This window comes from Sus scrofa, chromosome 9 (genome assembly GCF_054392235.1).
Source record: "Sus scrofa isolate SSC_HxYL_T2T_F1_AM1 chromosome 9, Sscrofa_HxYL_maternal_Yorkshire_Landrace_v2.0, whole genome shotgun sequence".
In the NCBI taxonomy this organism is placed as follows: domain Eukaryota; kingdom Metazoa; phylum Chordata; class Mammalia; order Artiodactyla; family Suidae; genus Sus; species Sus scrofa.
The window spans coordinates 39587616-39612766 of record NC_139391.1 but is presented as its reverse complement, the minus strand read 5'-3'; the positions used below and the strand labels follow the sequence as shown (position 1 = coordinate 39612766).

Sequence of the window (25151 nt, the reverse complement as noted above, 5' to 3'; positions counted from 1 at the left end):
GTTTCACTTAAGGAAAATGACTCCAGGGTGACATGGAAAGGGAATTGGATGTTGCCAGGCAGGGCCCTGCGTGTCAGGGGCCAGCAGCCAAGTGAGTGATCCAGGAAGTCATCCAATTGCAAACCAGAAATTGTTCTTAACCCCTTACTCACTGTCTCGGCACAGCACGTTCACGCATCTGCCCGACCGGGGTCGGAGTGAATGGACCCCGCGGCCCAGAGCCTGGGAGCCGCCCCCGAGCCTGCTGGCCTCTGGCCCTGCAGGTGCCCTTTGACGTCAGGGCTTAGGGCCTGCCACTTGGTCCAGGAGAGGTTGGCCCTGGGGGTGAGAACCAGGTCCTCTGGTGCTGAAGGGTGCCAGCCTGGTGCCTCCCAGTCTGGCCCTTGGTATCTGAGGCAGTCTGCGCTCTGGATGTTGCCTGTGCCCTTGACATGGGACCTGCCGGCCAGCAGAGCGGCAGCCTCGTGCTTCCTGCTGACCCTGGGTCCGCTCAGCGCTCATTCCTGGTGGCAGCCGGGCGGGCCTCCCTCCCAGCCCGGCGGGTGCCCTCCCGGATGGTCCGCCGGCTGCGCTCTGTCAGGCAAGGGTTAACAGAGGATTTGTTTATTGAATCACGAAGTAGCTGTCACATGATTTTAATCAAAACACCATTTCCCTGACAACAGTGATGTCAGGCTTGTTATTGCAGGAAGAAGCAGCTGGGAGGACAGTCGGGCTCCGTCGAGCCCGGCTTGGAGACTGAAGTCAAGTGAAGCATCCTAAGTAGTGGCCGCAGGCGCGGATGTGCCAAATGTGCCCTCCCCTCCCTCTCTGTCCCACGGTCTGCCCCGCATCCCCTGCCTCCGCTGAGGTGGCACCTCTTGCATCCCTTGCTCCTTCTACCCTTGTTTCCCCTTCTCGGCTCTGCAGTGTTCTACTAGCATCTCTGGCACCTGTCCCCCCCGCATGTTCTAAAGCAGCATGTGCCCGTGAACCTGGCAGTTCAGCTCGCCTGAGGTGGGGGCCGTTCTGCAGCTTGGGAATCTTGGCTCTCTCTGCAGCCAGCTTCCTGGAAGAGGGGCTGCTTGTCTTGTCCTTTTCTCCTCAGAGCAGGTTAGGGGGCCCCGGTGCTGCCCAGGGGTTTCCAGGGCAGTTCCAAGGAGCTTGGCTGTGCCTGCCTAAGGCTAAGGGCTCTGTAAGGGCCAACCTTGGGGTCAGAGGATCGGTTTTCTTGAACCCAGAAAGGAGGCCTGAGTCCAGTGCAGCTGAGGCCTGACCACAGAGGCAGGGCGAGTGGAGTGGTGGCCTCAGGCTCTGGCTCCTCTCTGCCCTTCCCCAATGTGGGGGGTTGGGGACCAGGCCGTCCTCTACCCAGGAGCTTGGCTTAATAGTTGAGATGGATGGCAAAGGCCTCCTGGGTGGGGTAGGAATTCTCAGGGATGTTCTTTGACCTGCGGTACCCAGGGCTGGTGCTGCCCAGAACTCATCACTGAAAACGAAGAAATCCTGGGCAAAGTCGTTGGTTCTCAACCGGGAGCAGGTGCTTGGAATAGGGCCCCCACCCTTAAGTCTGTGAGGACGTTTCCCAGGCAGCAGGCAGCCATCTTGGGTCCAGTGCTGGGGGAGTCAAGAGTCAGAACAAGGCAGGCGGAGGTGAGGCACTGTGATGAGCCATCAGACGGAGTCCTCTGCGTGCTTTCTTGTTGAGGGCAGTGCGAGGCCAGGCCACATTTGAATTTCACATAGAGCTGAATTTAAGTCAGCTAGTCCATGATCCCATGTTAGCATTGGGGCACGAGCCTTTGCAGTGGTTTGCCTAGGTTAGTGGCAGGGCTGGGAGTGGTGCCAGGGGCTGGGACTCTGCCAGAGGCTCCCTGCTGCCTCCTGGGCTGTCCCAACTGCAGAGAACGAGTGGGCCCCACCCTGCCTGGAGGGTCTTTCTGGGCAGAGTGGCTGTTCCAGGGGGTGGGTGGGGGAAGTTGGGCTCTGTTCTCCCAAACTCCTGGCCCAGCCCTTTTGTCTTTGGGGCCTCCTCCAGCTGCCTGTCTGCCTGCCCTTTGGCCCTCTTTGCTGGCACAGGAATCCTGATAAACACATGGGCTTCTCTAGTGACCCGAGGGCAGTTGCAGTGGGCCGCAGACTGGGGTGGGCTGGCTGTGAACTCAGGCTCCCATGGCACATGCGCTTCTAGGAAAGGCCTCGGGCTGTCCTTGGGTTTGGTTGCCTCCCATTCCCCAGCTGGACAGGTGGTCCTGGCCCAGTGATGGACTTACTCCTGAGGGCCACTCTCCTCCTCCTCCTCTTCCTCCCTCCTCCTCTCAAAGCCTGCCTTGGAGGGAGAGCAACTCGATCCTGCCTTTGAGCGGCTGGGTCCCTAGTACCTCTTTCTTCTGCGCCCGGATTTTCTGAGCTCTCTGCCCAGACAGTGCCTGGGGCCCAGCAGCAGGGGGAGTCGGCTTTCCGTGGTGCAGGGTCCTTCCTGCCTGCATCTGGGTTCTTTGCCTGGTGGCTCAGCCCTGTGGCTGCCTCGCCCTGGGCTGCAGACCAGCCCTGAGTCAGCACGTCTAGGCAGGTCCCCAGAACTTTACCAAAGGGAGGTTCCTCTGTCCTCCAGGGATAGTGGCAGCTGGTGGTCCAGGGAATCCTGCTGCATTGGTGGACTGGGACATTGTGTTAGTCGAATGGCTGGAGGCCCACAGCAAGCTCTCCGCTTGGCCTGGCCTGGTTTGGGGTTTGGCCTCAGTGATTTGTGGGGAACCTGCGTTGGAACAGGTATGCCAGTGATGGCTAGTATCTGAGGTGAGGGTCCAACCTCTTCACTTTTAAGTCAAGCCCAAGGGACACTGTCTCCTGAGGGACACTGCAGAGTATGAGCCCTGTGCAACGGTCTGTCCGTCCACTTGGCCTTGTCGGTTTTTTGAAGTGACATCACTAGGGCCAGAATGAGCTGGGCAGAGCAGCTGTTGCCTGTGCAGGTGACATTTATCTTGTAGCTGTGTGGCACTCAGGATTTAGCGCACAAAGCCCAGAACTCCCTCCCATGGTGCCCTGGGGCTGCGGGCAGAGCAGGGAGGGTGCTCTCTCCCTCATCCCGGTCCACCCAGGGAGATGGCAGGTGGAGATGCTGATGCTTGGGGTGGAAACCTCCAACCCCACGAATGGGCCTTAGGGGGTTCAGGAACCACCTCCCCTGGGATTACCTGTTTAAAGCTGTATATCCGTGTACACATTTCCTAGGAAGAGGATCCAAAGCTTTTATCAGCATGTCAGAGGGATCTGAGCAACCTCAATTTCAGGGCTAGGGAGGTAGAAAGGAGCAGATGGCCCACAACTAGCGGTGATGGAGGCGGGCTCTGGTGAGTGGCACTGCGGACGCCGAGTTGCTTTGGAAGTGTGGGTGCTGCTGACAAGCTCTAGACCCCAGGTCACCCTTGCCCCATTCTCCACCCTACGCTAAGCCTTTGGCTCCCAAAGGCCACTGGACCAAAGGTTATTCTGGAGAATGTGAAGGTCAAGGGCTTGACTGGCTGCTAAACTTCTGTCCAGTTTCTGCTGGCAGGTCTGTTATTTTTGCCTGCACCTTGGACACTAGAGTTGTTTTTGGCAACAGAAAATCCAAATGATGGAGAAATTTGGTGGGAAAGGGGAAAAGTTTGCAAAACAGCATTATTGCAATTGAGTGCTTTTCCTTAAAAAAAAAAAAAAAAAAAAAAAAGGCAGTTGAAACACAGTGTTGCTGAGTTCTTTGATAGCGCAACAGAGATAATGGCAGTTGGGGGACAGGCCTGGAAGGGGTGCCGGGGCAGCGGGACGAGCGGGTGGAGCGCGCTGCCCTCTCCCTGCCCGTGGCCGTCACTGCCAGGCCAGGCTGCCCCTCCCGCCCTGGCCGGCAGGTGGTCCCTCGGTTTGGGAGCAGTCTCCGGGCTCAACTGGAATGGTCTGACGGAAGCCAAAGCTTAAACTTGCTGCCAGAAAGTAGGATTTAATACTGCCCTTTCACTCAGGGTCTGGCACCCAAACAATTGTCAATGTGTGAGCGCGGCCCTGCAGGCCTCAGCAAACGGGCTCCCCGGCACCCGAGGGCCCTGGGCTGCTTCCTGTCCCCAGGAGGGGGCCAGAGTGTGTGTGTGGGGGGGTTGCATGTGTGCTGAAGCCCTGTGAGCCTTTTGCAGAGGTGTGCCATTGTCAGGGCCGGGATCTTGCTGGCCCCGTTCCCACCCGGTGCTGTGCTGTGCCGTGCCACTTGCTTGTCGTTGGGGAGCCCCCCAGGCCAGGCGCGGCCAGGCGCGGCCAGGCGCGCAGGCTGCGGCCAGTGGCGCTTCCGTCAGCGTCAGCGCTCTGCAGCAGCTCCCCGTCCGGGTGATTTCAGAGCAAGGTATTATTTACCCTGCTGACGTCAATGAGAACATATTATCCACTGTCCTTTTCTGCAGCTGAAATGAGCACCAGAGCTCAGGGAACACAGCCACCTTCCATACTTTTCAAAATTCCACCCGAGGCCCTATCTCACCCGCCTGACACTGACATTCATCTCACCCAGGCTCTTAGAAAACAAGTTGTTTTTATTTTAATTCAAGAGGGTTGGAAACGTAAAAACAGTACATTTTCCTTGCAGAAAATTACCCTATTTAAATTACCGTCTGATACAAAGATCATTTATTAAACTGCATTTTAGGCAATTTACTAACATTGAGTGACAGGTTACATTTTGATGTCTTTTTCACATTGGAGCTATTACGATTTGTACTCAATATACCAAAGCTATTGAACTCACCATTTTTTCTTAGTAATTAAAAAAAAAAAGCACACAGAAAAAAATAACTGCAATTAATTTTATCAAAAGTAACTCTTTCACAAACCGAACATCCAGCAGAGACCACCCTCCTCCCTTCAGAAATAAGCAAATAATCTTGCCCTTTCTACAAAGTGCAAATCTCTCTGTATCACTTTTATGTCCTAAATTGCAGTTCCCAAAGAGAAGCCAACCTCCTTTTCTGTCTGGTTCTTTCCCCCCCTCAGAGATCTTGGTGGAGGCCGATTCCTTTCAGCGTCACTGGTGGGACGGTATCACCACGTGCATTTCCTTGGTTGAGCAAATCCTGAACAGATAGGCATCACACAGCCAGTGGCAAGTCCCAGTTATCTGTGTTTGCTAACGTAACACTATTCCGATCTGGGGTCATATTTTTCCAGGATGTTATTTTGTACTTCTATTTTTAAAGCTCCTCCCTACCCACCCACTTTGCCTCTGAAAAGACAAAAGTATGCAATCGAAGTGTTTGTGTGTGTTTTTTAACCCGAAAAAAAGTGCCTGATCAGGTGCCCACTTCTCCCTGGTGGGCCTTAACTGTAAAGACACTTTACACCCCTCTCCAGGAATGAGCTGAGTTCCCAATTCTTCCCCTAGCCGCCCGCCCCCCGCCCCGCCCCGTGGTTGTGTCTGTTGGCCTGCAGTGGTGGCCAGAGCAATATAATTTGGCCCCTTGGCAATCAGGTGTGTTCTTGTAGCACTTACTTCTGTAGGAAATAACTGCACTGGGTAACGTGCAGAAACGAGTCCTCTTCGATATGAACCCAAGCCTTGGGTCAACTGGAGCCTAGAAGAATGGCCATCTGAGCTGCCCCTTTAGTCTCATGCACGCAGGGTCGCCTGAAAACTGCAGCTGTTACCTGGAGGCCACCTCTTCCCCCCAAGCCAGGCAGCTGGCAAGTGGGAATAAGGTTTTGGGGACGGCGCATTCACCCAGTGCTTCACCAAGATGGGGCCTTTGTTTATACAGCCGTTTGCTCATGAAGAGAGTCAACTGCTGCTACCCGGGAGCAGAAAGCCAGAAAACCCAGGAGCTTGTCTGCGCTCCTCCACTCGTGAGCCCTGTGGCCAGGACAAGTCACATCCCTTCCCAGAGCTTTGGTTTCCTCGGCTCTGAACATGAGGGCTGTCTGCTCCCTAATTTCAGAGTATTGTTGTGAGGACTAGAAGAGATTACTTGTGAAAGCGCTTAGTAAATGAACGTACGAATAGAAGCTGTTTGGACGAACAAGCTGAGTATCTGGGCAGGAACCAGCAAACCCATCACTGGCTGTGGGCAGGGCTGCTGCCTTTCAACATCTTTGCCATGGTAGGTGCCTGACTCTGCCCAGATGAGATGCGAACATAGACGGTGGGATGACTCGGCAGCTGGGAGCCTTCTGGAACAGGCCTGGCTGCCTTAATGGGGCGAAATGGTAAAACAGAGGTGAGGGGCTTTGAGAACAGGGAAGCAGGGGGCCCCCGGGGCGCGGGCTGAGGGTCAGAGCTGGGGTCAGTCTCTTCCCTGGGACCACCACCGAACCTGCCAGAAGGGCCATGTAAAACTGTTACGGTTTTCCTCGTCCGGTGTAGAAAGAGGGGCAGAGGACACTGCTCTCGTCTTGCACACATCACTCTGAAGAGAAGTTCTGTAAAAATCTCCAGAAGCAACGAGATGCTCAAAGATCCCTGTCTACACAGTGACTCCAGCTTACTAGCTGTTCTCCACTTTCCCCTCTGATGTCCAGGCACACAGACCGAGCGGCGCGGGTGGCTTCCGAGGAGGCAGCAGAAGCAGCCCAGCCGAGGGGTCCAGATGCAGCCAAGGTCAGCCCTGGCACACGGGCCCCACAGCCACTCACTGGGACTGCTGTTGTCACGTGACCCTCCGTGTTGTCTCAGAGGAGGAGGAATGTGAAGAACTTTCTGGAGTGTGATTGTCCTTTAGGCAACAGGGAGCTTAAGCATAACCACCGACACAGGTTTTTAAATGTAATCCGGAGCTGCAAATCCCCACCCCAACCCAGAGCCCAGTGTTTCCCTGGGGCTTGACTGGAGGTGGGCAGGCCCTGCAAAGGAAACCATTCATTCCTCAAGTCCAGGTGTGGGGCCTGCCCGGGGCTGCTCTGAGCAGTCTGCCCCAGGCCCCTGACCCGCCAGAACGAGGCTGCTGCCTTTCTCCTGTCCTTGTTTCTGGCTGGCCAGCAGTCACTCTCCAGCCGAGAAGACACCCTGCTTCCCAACTCTTCACAATTAGGCAGAACTCATCTCTCCCAGAACGCCCCCTTTCAGGGGGCAGAGAGGAAGAGGCCAGTGCCACCATGAGTCACTTCTGCAGAGGGTGACACTCCCACGAGGTGGTCCCCCCTTCCCCACAGGGCACTGGCCCCCCATTCCTCTAAGGGGGGAATGGTCCCGTCCCAGGCCCCTGCCTGACTGACTCAGGACACGGCTCAGACACTTGGGGGTTCTTTATTTCTGAGGAAGAAAGGGACTCTGACCTTCTCTTTCCTGGGAGGCAAAGTCTGATGCAGAAAGAAAGGAGTCCTTTAGTTCCACCTCCTCGTCCTCCGTGGTGGGCCCGGACGCTTCCCCGACGTGGGGAACGGCAGGGTGGTTGGGATGGAGACCCTTCTGCCTCCTCTCTGTTCCCAAGGCAGCAAGAGGGCAGTGCGGGCCTGGGCGGCGCAGAGGTGGCAGGTGGCTGGGGACCGTCAGGGGGGCTCACAGTTTCGGGCGGGACACCCACCCTGTCTGTTGTGCTAACGGGCTCTGTCTGCCTTACAGGGACCAGCATACCAGCTGCATGTCAATACTAGAGACACACCTGCCCAACTGGAAACTGCAGAACGAGTGCATTTTTCCCAAAGCAGAGACTAAAACCCCTGGATTTAAAAAAAAACAAAAACATAAACAAAATAAAGTACCACACATATTGCACTTTTTGCTGAATGACATTTTTACCTCACGTTCATCTCACCAAAGTCTCTTCAGAGGAGCCTGGTTTACAAGATCATAAAGCTCAAGGGTATCATACAGTAGTGTACACACCGCTCATGGGAAACAGACCGGAAAGCAAGTCAGTATTTCAGAGGACCTCTCATAAAAAGCGTAGTACTAAGCCTTCTTAGTGTTACTTTCGTATTTGTGAAGAGAAAACCGCTTGGAGGTGCACACAGGTCCCTAGTCAGGGGTCAGAGCAACGGGGATGACCAGACGGGGCGGGAAACGCCTGACTGGCCAACAGAACCAGTCTCCTCTCACCGTGAGCTTGCATCTCAGCGAATACAGATGGTTAGGGAATCCCTTGATTTCTGCTTGGAGTAAAGGAGAAAAGCAAACGGCAGCTTCCAACACAGTCCAACAGGGCTCACGCTGTTCCCCAGGTGAGGGCCTGCCCTGCGGTGTGTCGGTCCCCCGCCCCAGGGTGTGCCCCGTGTCCATCTCCCGGCCTTGAACCCCCACATCCTCCCCGCTGCTTCATCTGTCAGCTTTCCTGGGCTAAGTGGCCCCGTGGGCAGCAGCCTCTATGTCCACCTGTAGCTCAGCCATTCCTGCAACTCTGAAATGAGCTGGTAGGCATTTTAATTTCATAAATATTATAGCGCTTCTGTAGAATATTCTGGGAAAACATCCTTTAGTCTAAACAAACCAAGCCCTATTTTATAACTGGCTTATTTTGCAAAGACTTAAAACAGATTAGACATCTTAATGAAAGGATCTCTTACGTGATGTCTCTTTCACGCAATCATCCATCTTAAGCATGAGGAGGAATAAAGAGACCAAAGAAGGAACCTGACTCTTCCTGGATCCTTGCTGCATGCTGTCAAATCACAAAAGTGCGTCCTCAACACCACCCTTTCTTGCTCACAGCCAGAGCGCAGCCCCAAGCCAGGGCCTCTGCGGCGCGTCCTCGAGCCAGAACAGAACTCCTTAGACCTTCCACGCTTCTCCTCACCTGCCTGGACACGTACTACAAAGAGGAAAGGCAACTTAAAGGTGTTTTCTAGATGCAGCATCAGTGTAGTATCTCTCTTCTTTGTGCTTTAAGGAAGATGCTTTGTGCTTCACGCATTCGTCTGCTGACAGGACAAGCCATCCGAAAGGACCGAAACAAGAGTCTTTGTAAATAATACTGAATTTGTAACACTCGGATGTCCCTGTCCAAACGACAGGTGATTCATCCCTTCTAGGGATACCGTCAACTAGCAGTAGCATCCACTGTGTACTTACTCTGATGACTGAATTGTAAGGGTTAAGTTTTTCTAGTAATATCACGTGTTTGGCAGATGATCTGCTTAAATGGTTAACACATCTGTGGTTTTTTGAATATTGCTGTAATACTTGAACATTTCATTACAAGTCAGAACTCTAAGGAAATTAAGGATGTAATTCCCACATGGTGGAAACAGACTCTGAAGTGACTTTGGATTTAGCATCGACATAAATGGAAAACTGTTGGTTTCTACAGAAAAGAAATCATTAAAGCATGATCTGGGGGGAAAAGGCACAGCACTACCACTTCACATGGGAGATAAAAGTTCATTTTCCTTGTCCTTAAGATTTCTAAGCCCTATATGAAACTGTCCGGATATACACAGCTCAGTAAACGACCAGCAACATCTAGGGTAAAGTCAAAGTAGTCATTACATTTAAAAGAGACGCCAGGTCCTCGAAAAACCAACGGCCCCAAACCAGAAGTCTCAGGGGAAGATGTGCGGGAAGAGCCCGCCTTCCCTGGCCCAGGGCTGCTGCTCTCGGTGGGTTCTTGAGTTTCCTGCCCCTGGTCTCCACCGCAGTATGTCTCTCGGTTCCACCGGCGACATCTTTGGAGCCCTGAGGACACTCTGTACCCCAGGGCACTGTCCGAAGAGGTCTGTCACCTGTTCTCAGGTGAAGGCGACTGCCAGTCTCAGGGGTCAGTACCCACTGTTATCTAGTGGCCCCTGAAACAAAGCTTTCGCTCTAACGCTTTGCAGTGGTCTTGGGGACAACTTGCATCAGCAGCTCAGAACTTACAATTCAATGACAGAGTACAGCTTTCCTTTATTTCCTGTGCATCACATTTCAATATGTATTCTTGATTTGCCTTTAAGGAGCATGCTATTGCTTGGCTTCAGTGAAAAATATATTGCCTTTTTGGGGGGGGGGCGCTACGTGTCATGGCACACATTTGTTCCTGTTTTCACCAAGGTTCCCTCGATAATGAATTGATAACAGTTCGATGTAAAACCTAGGTCTGGATGTTCACTTCTTACAAAAACTTTTGTTGGTTCCTCTGATGAGTGCTCGCTCCACCTGACCTGAGGGCACGAGCTGCAGCCTAAAACTATGGTCCAGCACTTGCCACAGAAAACCGTGGTGGGACGGCCAGGAAGGAGGTGAGAGCCACCGGACAAGGCCCTCGGATGCCAGTTGGGCGACTTGATTTTTTTTCCCCCACTAGGGAAAGGGCAGGAAAATGAGCTTCAAATTTAAAAGGCTGGAGTAAAAATAGAAATCCACACTCTTTCTTCACCTGAGCCGCCTCACTTCCTGTGCTGAGGTTAGTTCACCAGGACGCAGCCGCCGTGCGGGGGGTCCACGGCTTCTAGCATTTCGCAATCGAAGAGTCCAGGGGGCTCGGAGAGGGCCAGCGGGTGGTAGCCGGAGGGGGCCTCCTGCGGTCCGGAGCTCCTGGGACGGTCCGGCGCGGCCACGCCGCTCTGCGGGGCTCCATCCAGGGGGTAGGGACCGGGAGCAGGGAAGTCCGGCTCGGGGGAGGCCGCGCCCGGCAGCTCGCAAGTCTGATAGGAGAACGGTAGGGGCGCCGGGGCGGCGCCCGACGGCGGAGCGGGCGGCGGGGGCGGGGGCAGCGGAGGCGCGGCCCGAGGGCCCGGCGAGGAGGGCAGGGGCGGCAGCCGCATCTCCGGGTACTGGCCGAGGAAAGGGCTGTACTGCATCTGCTCGGGGCCGGGCTCCAGGACGGGGCTCAGGGGCGGGGGGAGGCCGAAGGGTGGCGGCTGCGACGGCGGGGGCGGCTCCTGGTGGGGAAGGGGCTGTGGGTACGAGCGCTCTGCTATCTGCATCTGATTAAAATATGCCTGCAGCTGAGACTGTTTCTGGAGGAAGAGCCGCTTCTGTTGGAGTCTAAGTTGGCAATAACCAAAAGAAAGAATTTTAACTCTTCTTCAGTGACGGCAATTTTAACGTAAATCCAGTATCAGGCATTAGCGTCCGTCCTCCCACGTCTCTCTTTCCCACGGCAGGAAGAAAAAAAAAGGGGGGGGGGTAGGAACCAGTCGGGTTTGGTTTCCTAAACCCAGTCTTGCTTTCTGTCCCCCCATTCCGACCAGTCCCTCAGTGCTCAAGGGAACACGAATTCCTTTTCTCTAAGACTCAAGATTTTCCTCCCTAGGAAGCAAGAGGCAGATTTCCCACCTGGAGGGTTTTGAAGTGGGGGGTGACACCCTGGTCTCTGGGGGTGTCCATAGGTTGATGGATTAGGGCACTTCTGCCTTGGCCAACATGCTTCTACTTGTGAGGCCTGGGGGCACGAATTACGAAGGGGGAGGACAGAGCCCTTCTCTGCAGTGTAACTCACTTAAATCCTGAACATGCGGCCTATTCATAAGCCAAAGGGGAAATGCTAGAAGAAAGGAAAACAAAGCCCATTTAGGGCTGCTAGTCCCTGCTGGCCTAGACTCCACAGGCAGCGGAAATCTCTGTCTTGAAACCTGTTTTCCTGGTAGAGACAAATGCTAGGGGAAAGGACAGCATACCCAGCTTAAATCCGCCACAAAGAAAGTGACTTCTTTGGCCAAAGACTCTCTCTTACCTGTGTTCTTGCAGCTGCTGTTCAAGGCTCCGTGGTGCTTCTTTACAATAAAGCTGACAGGTGTTCTGGGCTTTTGACAGAAGGCTGGGCTTCTGGAAGGCAGAAAAATACAAGTCTGACATGGTGTTATGTAGGATGCAGTCATTAGACTGTACTTCTGCCTGGGGACGAAGCCAGGCGAGTCCTCTGGACTCTGCACAAGGTGCAGGGACTGACGCTTGCTGAGACCCTGCGGCTCCAGAGCTCTGGGTCAGCAGGCCTGGCTGCCTCTCCTCTGACCTGCTTTGGTTTTCTGTCTCTATATTGTCTTTTCTTTTTTTGTCTTTTTAGGGCAGTGCCTGTGGCATATGGAGGTTCCCAGGCTAGGGGTCGAATTGGAGCTGTAGCCGCCAGCCTACACCACAGCCACAGCAACGCAGGATCCAAGCCCCGTCTGTGATCTAAGCCAGTTGTCTGTGGCAACTCTGGATCCTTAATCCACTGATTGAGGCCAGGGATGGAACCTGTGTCCTCATGGATACTAGTCAGGTTTCTGCTGAGCCACGATGGGAACTCCTGGTTTTCTGCCTGTAAACGTCCTCTGGGATGATGAGAAGAGTGGAGTTAGATCCATAGCAACATAACACCTGCTGAGTGGACAAGTGAGTCATCTATGTTGCATCATTTTAAGATCTGCAGGTACCAGGAGAGAGCTGACAGTACATTTTTGCTGACTTGAGTGTTCTATTTTATTTATTATTCTTTAAGAGGCATAACACAGAAGCTAGGAAGCCAGGATTCCCTCTCCTGCTGATCAGTGGCAGTATCCTTTTCTGGGGTCTGAGGACAAATCTTTTTTAGTTGCCAATACAGAGCATACAGTTAAGTCTGAACATGCTTCTAGAAACCACGAGTGCAGAGTCAGGCCTACCTGCCTATAAAGAATTAAGCAGCTACTCTACAAAAATACCCAGCAAAACAGGTTCCTGCTGTGTAGAAAGGCAGATTCCAGATGAACAGGTGAGCTGGGGCGATGAGGGGGAGGGTCCCACCTGGAGCCTGTGCTGCAGGTACTGGGCTTCCAGGCTGGGCCTCGGGGAGAGCTGGGGGTGCACGCTGCCTGGGAGCACCGACATGCTCTTCTGCTGCGGGGAAGCTTCCTCCTGGGGATCAAGGGTGAAAATGCTTTCAATTTCCCACGTGGGAGAGAGGCTCAAATCTCAGTTTAAGCGCCTTGGCAAATGTCCAAGAGGAACTCCAACTCCGTTTAGACATAATACTCAAGGCTTTTTACGTGACTAGTTTGCTGAGGGTGAATCACTTTGTAGAAAATGTATAATATACGTGCATTAGCTGCAGTAAGTGGTTAGCTAGGCAGTGCTGGAGCCAAGGTCCCTGATGTCACCAGAAGGTTATTACCTTTATGTGGGCATCAAATGCTATAATATCTCTGAAGTACTGAAGATGGGCTCAAATGTATTAGAAAAGCAGCAGTATGTTTGGTGTTTTTAGCATAAATAGCTCATTTATAATATTTAATGAACTAATAGCACATCAAAAATAGTGGCAACCAGTTTCTCATTTGTAGTAAGTTCTTTTTTTTTTTTTTTTTTTTTTTTGTCTTTTGTCTTTTTTGCTGTTGTTGTTGCTATTTCTTGGGCCGCTCCTGCGGCATATGGAGGTTCCCAGGCTAGGGGTCGAATCGGAGCTGTAGCCACCGGCCTACGCCAGAGCCACAGCAACGAGGGATCCGAGCCGCGTCTGCAACCTACACCACAGCTCACGGCAACGCCGGATCGTTAACCCACTGAGCAAGGGCAGGGACCGAACCCGCAACCTCATGGTTCCTAGTCGGATTCGTTAACCACTGCACCACGACGGGAACTCCTGTAGTAAGTTCTTTATTCTTAATTTCCATGTGTGTGTGCATGAAGGGCAGACTCAGGGTAATTCATGTAAAATCCGCCCTGTGGACAGAGCACAGCTGGAAGTGTTGGGGCCGCCGTGTGGATGGGTCTAACCCCGCCTGCTGGGGGCGGACGGCGGCAGCAGGCTCTCCAGCTGTGGGCTTTCCAAAACAACCTGTCTGCTCCAGGACTGGAGTAAACCCTCTAAATGAAATGACACACCTTCTGAATAGACTGGGGCCTCATTCTCACAGAGCCACGGTGGGCAGGGCCCAGAGCACCCACCTGAGGGCAAGTGCTGGCCAGGTCTTGGAGCTGCGGGGCAGGTGGGGCCAGGTTAGGCTCCGCCTCTGACCCCATCTGCTCATACAGCAACTGAACTTTGTTCAACTCTAGGATTCCTTTGGTTCGAGCCAGGTTCTGAAGATGTTGTCTGAATGCTACGATTCCTGAAAGAAAGAATGATGATCAGTGTAAAGAAAACACAAGGCCTTTCAGTGGCCCCAGGTGTGAAACCAACACAGAGCCAGGGCCTGTCAAGTCCCGCGGTCTGAGGGCTTTTCGAGCTGGAAGAGGAAGCGGTCACCTTGGGTGAGGGAGGTGTCCGACGCCCGGCGGCCCTCTCTGAAGCTCACTGGAGACCTGTTGTGGGCCTCGCGTTTCTGGGAGCTCAGAGCCTGCATGGCTGGGTTGGCAGGTCTCAGGCTCACGAAGGGAGACGTCATGCGGGGCGAGGGCTGGTTGGCTACCATGATGTCCTTCAGGGAGGGGTCGTCCTCAAGAAAGTGCAGGTCCCTCTGAACAGACCCCATGTCATACTCAGAGTCCACACTGTCCAGGGAGGGGTTGTCACTCATGGAGAAAATTTTTCCTTAAGAGAAAAAAACCAAAAAAAAACCATGAAAACACCAATAAATAGTACCTTCTTGGAACATGGACCACAAAGCATAACCAGCTTGAGTTTCCACAGCTGCAACATCCTTAATCTCCAACCAAAACATCTTTTCAGAACGTTTTTACATATCAGTTTAACCAGCTTTGAATTTAGTGGGGAAACGCCTCCAGAACCTGTAAGATCTTAGCCACTGCAAAAGGGCCAGGCTCCTTGAGGAGTCATACAGCACTTGGATGAATCCTGGGAGTCAGGGGAGCCAACCCAGAGACACTCTGTCCCAGGCTCTGCTACCATCAGGTGATGCTGGGAGGACGCAAGCCGGTACTCCCTGGACATCGTACCTGAACCAGGCATCATGACCAGCTGGTTGGTCACCTCCGAGAGAGTGTGCCGCCTCTGTCCGCTGCGCGTGGACTGGAAGGTGTCGAAGGCCTGACTGGGGTCTTCTTCGGCCTCTCCTTCCGTCTCCAGTCCTTCGTCGATGGAGGTCTCCATCATGTTGCTGGGCAGAGACTGGCACCCCTTCCTCACCAGGATGGGAGGCACAGGGTCCAGCAGACAGCCGTTTACCTAAACGTCAGGGTAAGAGGGCGTGAGAGGAAAACTGTCAGTTGCTGCTCTGCTGAGACATGAGAAACATCCACAAAGGCAAAAATGTCAAGACCTGTGGCAAATCAGAAATTAAGAAAAATATTAAAAATGTACATAGTTGTTACCAATGACAACATGTAGATCAGAAGTTAAGGCAAGCACTTAGAGACAGAAGCCCATTATGACCCAAATTGGCACTGCCTCCAGGTTTCTCTGAGTCATCAGTATTACAATAAACAGTTTTTAAGTGGTTTTCAGATGAATGGAGGTATATCAGCTTGAGGTCTACCAGTTATTATTTGTTTTAATAAGGGAAATGAAGAGGGGGAAGATGGGCTTTTACGAAAACCGAACTGCATGGCTCACAGCTAAGAAAAGAGTAGTCACCAGTATTCTAATTTTTCAACCACAAAACATCCTGGAAGGCTCTGGACATACTTTTATGTTCATAATTTCAGTACCTGCATATTTGATTTCATCTTTAATTGGTTCTGTGTGCCTGAGGAATGGCAAAAGGAATTCTTTAAAGACAGACATGCCACAGAAAGGAGCGAAAAAACCAAAAAACCAAATGGCAAACAGCCACAGCCTTCCATTATAGAATAGCAAGCGACTCCCAGGCCCTAGTTCCAGCAGAGGTTAACGCGCACCAGCACATGAATTCTCTCTCCTCCAGCAACACACACACCAGCGACGGGTCCTGTCCCGCGGGATGAGCTCCGCACGGTGCTGAGCGAGCATTCTGCCTTCCTGTGCAGTTGCCAAGCAAACCACCTCACGGCGGGCAGAAACAGCACACAAAAGGGAGTTGTGGTTGCGAGTTCTCCAGGCTGGTAAAAGCCCCAGTGAGGAGGCAATTATTTACCTCATTACCTTAACTATTCCCCCGCGGAAACCAATCCAGTTTTCTCCTATGAATAGCTGCTCAGGAGCAGCCAGGCATAAGAGGCTGAGTTCCCAGCAGTACTTTCACCTGAAATACACTGGGCAGAGCTATTGTTTCCTTTGGAAGCCAGAGAAGCTCATGTATGGGAGAGGTGACGTGGGACATCCCTGTGCCAGACACAGGAAACTTTCCTCTTATGGCAACCAGCGTGCGAGCCCTTTATTTGGAGAGGGGGACTCGGGTGACTCAGATCCTTGTTTGCTTGGGGGAGGGGACAGTTATTCCATAAAAACAGCTCTGGGGGCCGCAGCCCTTCCTTGGACAAGGTGGCTAATGCACCACAGGGCTTTCAAGCAACAAGTGGTCATTTAAAAAGGAAGGGTTCCCAGACCAAGACCAATCTTCCCCACGGCCGGCCGCACTGGAGAACAAAGACTCTGAAACCTGGCCGGCAGCTCTTATGCGCCCCTTGACCCTTCCCCAGCTAAGTGTTCCTTTTTTGAGTCGAAAGTTTTCTTGTAGGAAAAAGTGGTGGTTTGGGAACTTAACATTCATGCCTCTACATTCCTTGGCTGTCTACTGATATAATTTTCTAAGACTAGCCAAGGACACTTTAGAAATGAAGAAAGCAACAGAGAAAAGACTGTTATCAAGTAAATATCTGCTGAGCGCCCTCCCATTTTACAGCCAATGTCAACTTTTTATCAGGGATTTCTTACAGGATAGCCTTACAACCATCTTCCTTTTTTCCTTAAAGAAAAGCCGCTTTTTTGAGTACTAAAAACCTTGCAGCCCTCCAAATTTATGATTTTTCTGCTTATGCATTATCTCATCTAGACTATGAGAAGAATTACGTCTTTCTTTTTAAAACATTCTTTTTTTTTTTTTTAATTAACTTACAGTTGATTTACAATGTTGTGCTTATCTTTCGTTTAAAAAGGCCTGCTAAATTCAGTTTCCCCTGGGACAGGTAGATAACAATGATCTGGTTTCTGATGAGGCTTGCTGACTGAATCAGAAACTACAGCGGTGGCCCTTTCACAGTTAAGAGGCATGCCCAGAAAGCTGCCCTGGGGCCCATTCGCAGCTGACAGGTGTGGACACTTCCAGCTCTCAGGGCATTCCCTAAGCAGGTGATGACCATGTCCCCTCCTGCCAACTGAGCCAGGGACTTGTTATAACAAATTAAACTCTAGGATTTTGTGACTGAAATGCTGGGCCGCCCTACTTTAGTGACCTAAGCTGTTGGTAATGAGACTTTTGCCCCAGGAAACAATCTAGGCTGTGTACTAGAGGACTTCAATATATAATGTGGGTGAAATGTACATTGCTTAATACTTCGTTTTTGCCTTTTCTTAAAGCTCAGTCGATCTCTTCACTTCTGACAAGAGACCACATATGCAGTACATAGCAGACAAGCAGGAGACAGACTCTCAGAAACTATGCCACTAACTAATAACACCCCGGAACTGACCACAAGTACAAGACTCTAATGCAGGAGACCAGCAGACTGTTATGGACTGAACATTTGTGTCTCCTCTTAAATTCATATATTGAAGCCCTAACCCCAGTGTGGCTGTATTTGGAGACGGCATCACTCAAGAAAAGTGATTAGATCAGGTCAGAAGGGTGGGGCCCTGATCCTGCAGGATTGGCGTCCTCATATGGAGAGACACTGGACAGCCCTCTGTACACGGGAGCACCAGGGACAGGCCCTGCGAGGATGTGAGAAGGTGGCCCTCTACCTGCCGGGAAGAGTCTTTACCGGAAATCATACTGGTCACAACCTTGATACTGAACTTCTAGCCTCAGGAACTGTTTGTAAATAAATTTCTGTTGTCTAAGCTCCCCAGTCTGTGGCTTTTTGTTTGGCAGCCTGAGCTGAGTAATTTCAGCAGACTAATGCACAGTACTAGACAGTGAGCCTGGAGGCTGAGAATAGGCCTTATTTAATTTGTATCCCAAGTGTCTGGCAAGTTTGGCAGATACTGAAGTGGCACAAACCTCAGCTCCATCACTTATTAGGCAAGTTGCTTAACTTCTATAAAGCTCAATTTTTTGGTTTCACTTGTAAAATGGGAGTAAAGTTGTTTGGAAGGATTAACTAACACACATATATTATCATTATTTCTTGACCAAAGAGAATGCTTTAACAATGAAGTTTTTAAAAGCATGAGAATAAAAAATTTTATTGTATTTTACCATCTTGAGGCAATTTAAAATAGTCAGGTGAGGAAGAAAAAAACTGGATAACCCCAGTTCTAGAAATTTATCCTGAGGAAATAATCAAAGGTATAGTCAAGAATTTATACACAAGGATATTCACCTGAAGCATATACAAGGAAGCAAAAAAGTTAAAGTACCCGATGTCCCAAGATAGGAGAGTAGTTAAATGAGGGTACATCTAGTACAATATATTAGGCAGTTGTTAAATATAACTCCTGCTTTCAAAGATTTCATGGCATGGGAAAAATGCTCATGATGTTATATTATGTAAAAAAGCTAGGTACAAAATTACATGTAATAGAACACAATTTTGTTTTAACAAGTCTCCCTATGTACTGAGTCACCCTATTCTCATCCACCCACCTATCCATCCATCCACCCACCCATCCATCCATCTATACCTACACTGAGAAACATACCAAAGGGGGTCTACCTTTGGACAGGGGGATTATGGATAAATTAATTTTTTTTTTTATCCCTCTCTGAATTTTGGTTTGCTCTTTTTTAGTTATAAATTTAAAAATTCAAATTCAGATGTTAAAGTGCAATTTCTCCCCTTTACAAAGTCTTAGAGGTTAACATTATTACAAGTTATTTTATTTTTTGTCTTTTTAGGGCTGCACTTGAGGCATATGGAGGTTCCCAGACTAGGGGTTGAATGGGAGCTGCAGCCGCTGGTCTACACCACAGCCATGGCGACACCAGATCTGAGCCGTGTCTGTGACACACAACACATCTCACGGCAACACCAGATCCTTAACCCACTGAGCGAGGCCAGGGATGGAACCTGTGTCCTCATGGATACTAGTCAGATTCGTTTCCACTGAGCCGTGATGGGAACTCCAAGAGTTTTTGATGAATGTTCTTTTCAGACCTTCTCTTATGCATACTACTTTTATAATTTAAAAAAGGTGTTTTCTAAAGCATCAATAGACTTGGAACAGCTCTACAACACTTGCACTGCACTGTCTTTTTTCTTTTTGTAAAATTTACTTATTTTTATTAAAGTATAGTTGTTTTAGCGTTGTGTCAATGTCTGCTGTACAGCACAGTGACCCAGTCATACATATATATATGTTCTTTTTCTCATAGTATCTTCCATTATGTTCTATCCCAAGAGACTAGCTATATAGTTCCCTGTGCCATACAGTATACACTTGCATTTTCATAGTTTCATTTCACAGTTCCCTTCCGCTCTCCAGCTATCAAGATGGTTAACTTGGAAAATCCTTTAATTATAATCTCTAACAAAATGTTAAAAATGACTAAAGTGTCTTTGTGTGTGTGTGTGTGTGTGTGTGTGTGTGTGTGTAAAGTCCATTATTCTCAAAAGATAAAGACTGACCCCATGGGACTTGCACCTGACCCCCAGGCAGGCTCTGTGCCATCTGGGGGTCTCAGTTACTGCTCACATTTGGGTTACTGACTCAGAAAGGTGATACTTTTTGGAGCAATCCCAAACCAGTGTTTCAGTGCAGACTCTCTGAGGGATTTTACCAACAGTTTTAAGTTTGAAGACTTCTGGGAGGGAGGGAGAGGTGAAACCTCTGAGGGGCACAATAGCTGCCGCCAGTTGAGAGTAGAAATGGCTGGGCAACACGTGTAGTTAGGCAGCATCTCTTAGGAGACAACCAACAGGCGTTACAATAAATGCATATGAAGCAACAGCAACAACAAAGGGCCAGTGTCTCCGACAGTTTTGTGTGCCTGCATTTATTTACGGGCCCCAGAGAAAGAGGTGCTAGGAAGGGAAGAGGCACAAATAGTACTGCTGACATACATGAAACAGTCCACAAATAAGGTCAGTGGATGTCTATGGCCTGGCTGAATGCCAGGGTGGGTGGCTAGTTCCAGCGTGGCATTGCTCTTGCTACAAATGCAAATATACCATCTAGCTTCTGTCTGTATCTTTTACAAAATCATTCATTTCCTGTCTGTTTCCTAGTTACGGTAACAATCACAAGCTTTAAAAATAGCTTGCCCTATATAATACGGCAGACAGTGCCCAATCTGTGTTTTGGGCCTGATGCCCTCACAGCCAAGCTTTTAGCAGCAGACTGCATTTTAATTTTTTCAAGGGAATTAGATTTTAAAAATAAATGAATGATGTTGCCCCAATTTATGTCTAAATTTCTGGGTGAGAATGTGATAGCAGTTTATGAGGTTATTGAACACACTAGGCAACCACAGGCAGAGGCAACAGACTGTCCACAGAAGTGGCCTCATTCTCAGGGACAGGGACGCAAACTCCTCCTGGTCAGTGACTGGGATTTACACCTGCTTATGGCAGCCTAGCCTCAAGCTGCCTTGACTGAGCTCTAGCTAAAGTCACCGCTTAACTTCTGAATCAGCTCTGCCTCCAGAGCTTCCTGCTTCTGAAAATGGCATTCACCTTCCCAAGCATCTGCACTCAAAAAAAAAAAAAAAAAAAACCCCAAAAAACAAAAAAAACCACTGTTATTGGTTTGGATTTCTTTTCTCCCAACCCTCATAGTCTGTCGGGTTTATCTGTGCAATCTCATCTCTGAACCCCTCCAGGCTCAATTCTGAAGCAAACCATGGATCGCAGAACTTCCTTTTCAAAATATCTTCAATTGTTTCCTCCTACCCTGGAGAAGTCCGTCTAGAAAAACTTCCCTTGAGAAGGCTGAAACGCGTCCCCACGCTGAGAACCCGGCCATGCAAGGCTGCTAAGCTAATCATCTTTATTTGTACGCCTCCCTTCCTGGGCTCTCTTCCTCAGACTCGCAGGGCTCCTGCTCTGATTGGAATGGACCTGAGTTTTCCTGATGCCTGCGGCTACACAGGCCTTTCTCTCCACTGGGACATCACACCTAGTTCCCCTCCACCCCGGTTCTGCCCACCTCTCCCTTTCCAGCTCTGATAGTGAACCGAAAGGCATTCCTGCTCAAACAGGCCAAAAGCATCCCCCCCCCACCTAGTCTTGCAGCACTTTGATTTTTCTCTCCTTAAGGGACCAAGTATGTCTGATCAACTTAGCACCTGGCACACTGTCTTTAGTTATGCATCATGTCTCTTTTGCTAGACCACAAACTTTGAGGCAGAATTAATGTCTGGGCCATCTTTTTGTTACCTAAAGAGGCTAAAGAGACAGGAAACCAGTAGTTATTGGGTCTCTATAATCTGTCTAGAACCTCACAGGTACTCTCTCAATCATCACAACAGTCTCACGAAGGTGGTATCCTCATTTTATACAAAAGATGGAGGTTCAAAGAAGTTAGTCACTTTGCCCAGGTTCACACAAAGCTGGTGAAGAACAGTCTATTTTAAACCTACTCTAAGACCTGCCCACTAATACGATCCTCCGTGTATCACTCATATCACTAAGCACATAAAACACAAATTAGAAGTGAGATGTCTCTTCCACATACTAAAAGCCAACTTGATGCAGCTCACCAGAATAAACTTATCTCCTTTAAGTATGTTCAGACTGGACCAGAAAAAGACCTTTAACTGACCAAAGAGATGGCCCATCGTTCTGCAGCTGCAGCGCAGGCAGCAGCAGAGCAGCCATGGTAACAAAGGTCAAAGCCCAATTCAGCACGGTGGTTATATTTCTTTTTTTTTTTTTTGTCTTTTTTTTTTTTTGTCTTTTTGCCATTTCTTGGGCCGCTCCCGCAGCATATGGAAGTTCCCAGGCCAGGGGTGAATCGGAGCTGTAGCTGCCAGCCTACGCCAGAGCCACAGCAGCGCGGGATCCGAGCCGAGTCTGCGACCTACACCACAGCTCATGGCAACACTGGATCCTTAACCCACTGAGCAAGGGCAGGGATCGAACCCGCAACCTCATGGTTCCTAGTTGGATTCGTTAACCACTGCACCACGACGGGAACTCCTGGGTATATTTCTGTTTGCAAAATTACAAGTGGTTTTAAAAAAAAATCCAAAACCTATGAAGGATCTAGAACTCGAGAGCAGGAACTCAAGTTAAAGGAAAGTGAAAAAAGAAGGAATTCTGGAAAGTACACCTGCGGTCTGACAAGCTGGAGATGAGCTGAGTTGAGCCCTGGCACTGTTCTCAGGCCTTCTGCACAAAAACAACACTCTTGAGTGACTTGAGGAAATGACCAAGCTCCGCTAAGCCTAAGGACAGCATCTCTAGACCAAGTTCTAGCCTCCAGCCAACCTGCCAGCTCGGCATCACTCAAACACATCTGTACCTTTGGCGTGTCCACGCACTCTTCCTCCATGAAGGCTGCTTCCGCCTGACAGCCCGAGGCTGGAAACGCAAAGGCGTCCACATTGGATGCCGGTGGGAGGAGGGCAGATCGCATCAGTCGCACGTTTGGCGAGTGCACGGTCACTGGGAGCCCCACAGTTTGTGCCTGCAAATAGGGCAAGAGCAGAACGTTTGGGCACATTAGTTCTTGCTATATAAATTACAAAACTCTGTAAATAAGATAATTCTTTCTGGGGCAACTAAAGAGCGATCTGTTGAAACTCTGGACAAGATGTGATGAAGTACAGGTGTTGACGTGAGCAGTCTCGGCAGGCAGTTATTCTGAGACGGGCCGGGCTGCACAGAATTTCGCTCTCATTCCATGATGACGCACATCACTTTCACAGAGATGACAAGAAGGCCAGTCTTCATAAGGAATCTAAGGAGGCTTTTTTTTTTTTTTTTCCAGTCTTATAAACATATATTGTCTATATTCTTAAAAATTTACCCTGGAAAGATACAAAGAAGAACAGAAAAGTCCCTGTCTCTAGGAGCTCAAAACTGGACCAGAGATAGATATGCACAACACTAACTGTAATACAGAGGACACTGCAGTAGGGTGTCTATCTGCATCTGTTTTTGTTTTTGTTTTTTTGGTGGGGTATGAGGCGAGATGTGTATATTTTGTGGAAAGGGTATGTGTGAAGAGGAAGAGAGAAGCAGCAGCTACTTGGAGGGGATAGGAACATCCTTCTTTAAAGGAGACAGACTGAACACAGCCTGCTTGTCCAGTGGAAACAGATGTTTATTGCTGAGCAAGTTATATTCCTGAAGTCAACCTACTATACAAAGTCCTTTCTTCATGTCTTCTTTGTTAAAAACTCCAGGTAAACAAGTATTACAAACTCAAAAAATCATTTAAGGAGTTCCTTTGTGGTGCAGCGGGTTAAGGATCTGGCATCGGGCCACTGCTGTGATGTGGGTTCGATCCTGGGCTCAGGAACTTACATATGTCGCAGATGCAGCCAAAAAAGCAAGTCATTTAAAAGAGAATCTTCTTTACGACAATTGGCAAGGACTGATTTTAAAGATGAAACTGTTGGCTAATCCTTTCCTCCCCAACTCTTCCAAACTAGCAGAATAATTTATTAGATGTCTTTTGAACATAACAGACACTGCAAAATACCTGAGGGAACAATCATCATACCAGTTACTAAAAGGCTGAGATATGGCCTTTATTTTTTCTGCCATTAGCACTTCAAGGGATATTGGATGGTGAGTGTTAAGTTCAAACAAATGACCTGGGATTGATTCCTGCCTCCATCACTTACTGTGTGAACTTAATCAGCTCACCTAACCTCTCTGAATCTTATTTTCTTCACCTCAAAAAAAGGGTAGGAGTTCCCATCGTGGCGCAGTGGTTAATGAATCCGACTAGGAACCATGAGGTTGCGGGTTCGGTCCCTGCCCTTGCTCAGTGGGTTAAGGATCCGGTGTTGCCATGAGCTGTGGTGTAGGTTGCAGTCTCGGCTCGGATCCTGTGTTGCTGTGGCTCTGGCGTAGGCCGGCGGCTACAGCTCCAATTCAACCCCTAGACTGGGAACCTCCATATGCCGAGGGAGCGGCCCAAGAAATAGCAAAAAAAGACAAAAAAAAAAAAAAAATAATAATAAAATAAAATAAAAGGGTAAAAGGGTATAATATCTACTTCACAGTAAAATTAGGATTGTAAAAGGCAACATGTAAAGTCCTTCACTGGGTAATGTTAATTTCTCCTTTCTCTTAAGTCTTAAAATGATCACAATAATTTGATCATTACTGATCTAACTAGGAATTAGACTGTAAAATGATAAAATGAATACATAGTGTTGTTCTAATACTATCTAACTGTTCTCAGTTTAAATTTCAGGTTGATGGTTTTCAGGGATGGGGGCATATGTTAGAAATATACTTTACATCTGATTATACTGTGAATATATTTACAATATGCTTTATATTCCAACATTAACATCATTAGCTATATTGCATGAGATAAATAATAAAATTGCAATAGCAAAGTGTTGCTATTATATGGATGGTAAAAACAGAAAGAAAATATATTGTATACTATTCTGAGCATGACAAAGAAACAGCTTTTCTTTTCTTTTTTCTTTTTTTTGGCTGTCCCCATGGCATGTGGAACTTCCCAGGCCAGGGTTCGAACTCGCACCATAGCACTGGCCCAAGCCACAGCAGTGATAATGCTGGACCCTCAACCACTAGGCCACCAGGGAATTCCAGAAATGGCTTCCTTACATCATCATTTCTCAGGCCTAAATCCTCAGCCACTTCTGAGACCAAACTTTTTTTTTCCTTTCAAGTATTAGTCATTTACTTTAACTTTTTTTTTTTTTTTTTTTTGGTCTTTTTTTTAAGGGCCACACCTGCAGCATATGGAGGTTCCCAGGCTAGGGGTCCAATCAGAGCTGTAGTCGCCGGCCTACACCACAGCCGCAGCAACGCCAGATCCAAGCAGTGTCTTCGACCTTCAGCACAGCTCATGGCAACGCCGGATCCTTAACCCACTGAGTAAGGTCAGGGATCAAACCTGAGTCCCCATGGATACCAGTCAGGTTCGTTAACCACTAAAGCCATGACGGGAATTCCTAAGTTAACTTTTTTAGCCACAATGTAAAATTTAAATTTCCTAAAAAATTACATTTGATACATTCTTCTTACTCTTCTTATATCATTGGCTTTCAATCAAAGGATAAAGCTGAACTCTGATTTCTGTTTCCCACATTTATTGGACTGCTCCTTCTTATTAGGGCAACATTCCCTGTAGATCCTGCACTGATGAGATACCAACACGATAATTCCAAATGTTGTTCTTCTATTCCCTGCCCTTATCAGCTGTGGCTTT

General features: G+C 49.3%; 2 protein-coding genes across 16 annotated transcripts in view; one reads left to right on the top strand and one right to left on the bottom strand.

Moving 5' to 3' along the window:
• The window catches only part of PPP2R1B (protein phosphatase 2 scaffold subunit Abeta), a 37471-nt gene extending 29763 nt beyond the window's left edge, over positions 1-7708 (top strand). The window contains exons 16-18 of one of the 4 annotated variants that reach the window (XM_013979368.3): positions 4249-4258; positions 6525-6595; positions 7556-7708. In XM_013979368.3, the coding sequence (XP_013834822.3) occupies positions 4249-4258; positions 6525-6595; positions 7556-7648 (174 nt within the window). In that variant the 3' untranslated portion in view covers positions 7649-7708. Of the gene's footprint in view, positions 1-4248; positions 4259-4998; positions 5252-6516; positions 6751-7555 lie in introns of those variants that run through there. The other 3 variants (XM_005667316.4, XM_084974638.1, XM_084974639.1) reach the window with 3 other exon arrangements.
• SIK2 (salt inducible kinase 2) overlaps positions 1-25151 on the bottom strand; it is a 131075-nt gene that overhangs the window by 10616 nt on the left and 95308 nt on the right. The window contains exons 9-15 of one of the 12 annotated variants that reach the window (XM_084976008.1): positions 22251-22415; positions 14708-14936; positions 14058-14342; positions 13757-13920; positions 12617-12727; positions 11586-11677; positions 4524-11002 (exon numbers count right to left, since the gene is read on the bottom strand). In XM_084976008.1, coding sequence (XP_084832134.1) covers positions 10978-11002; positions 11586-11677; positions 12617-12727; positions 13757-13920; positions 14058-14342; positions 14708-14936; positions 22251-22415 — 1071 coding nt within the window. In that variant the 3' untranslated portion in view covers positions 4524-10977. Of the gene's footprint in view, positions 1-4523; positions 11003-11585; positions 11678-12616; positions 12728-13756; positions 13921-14057; positions 14343-14707; positions 14937-22250; positions 22416-25151 lie in introns of those variants that run through there. The other 11 variants (XM_084976007.1, XM_021062768.2, XM_021062772.2 and 8 more) reach the window with 11 other exon arrangements.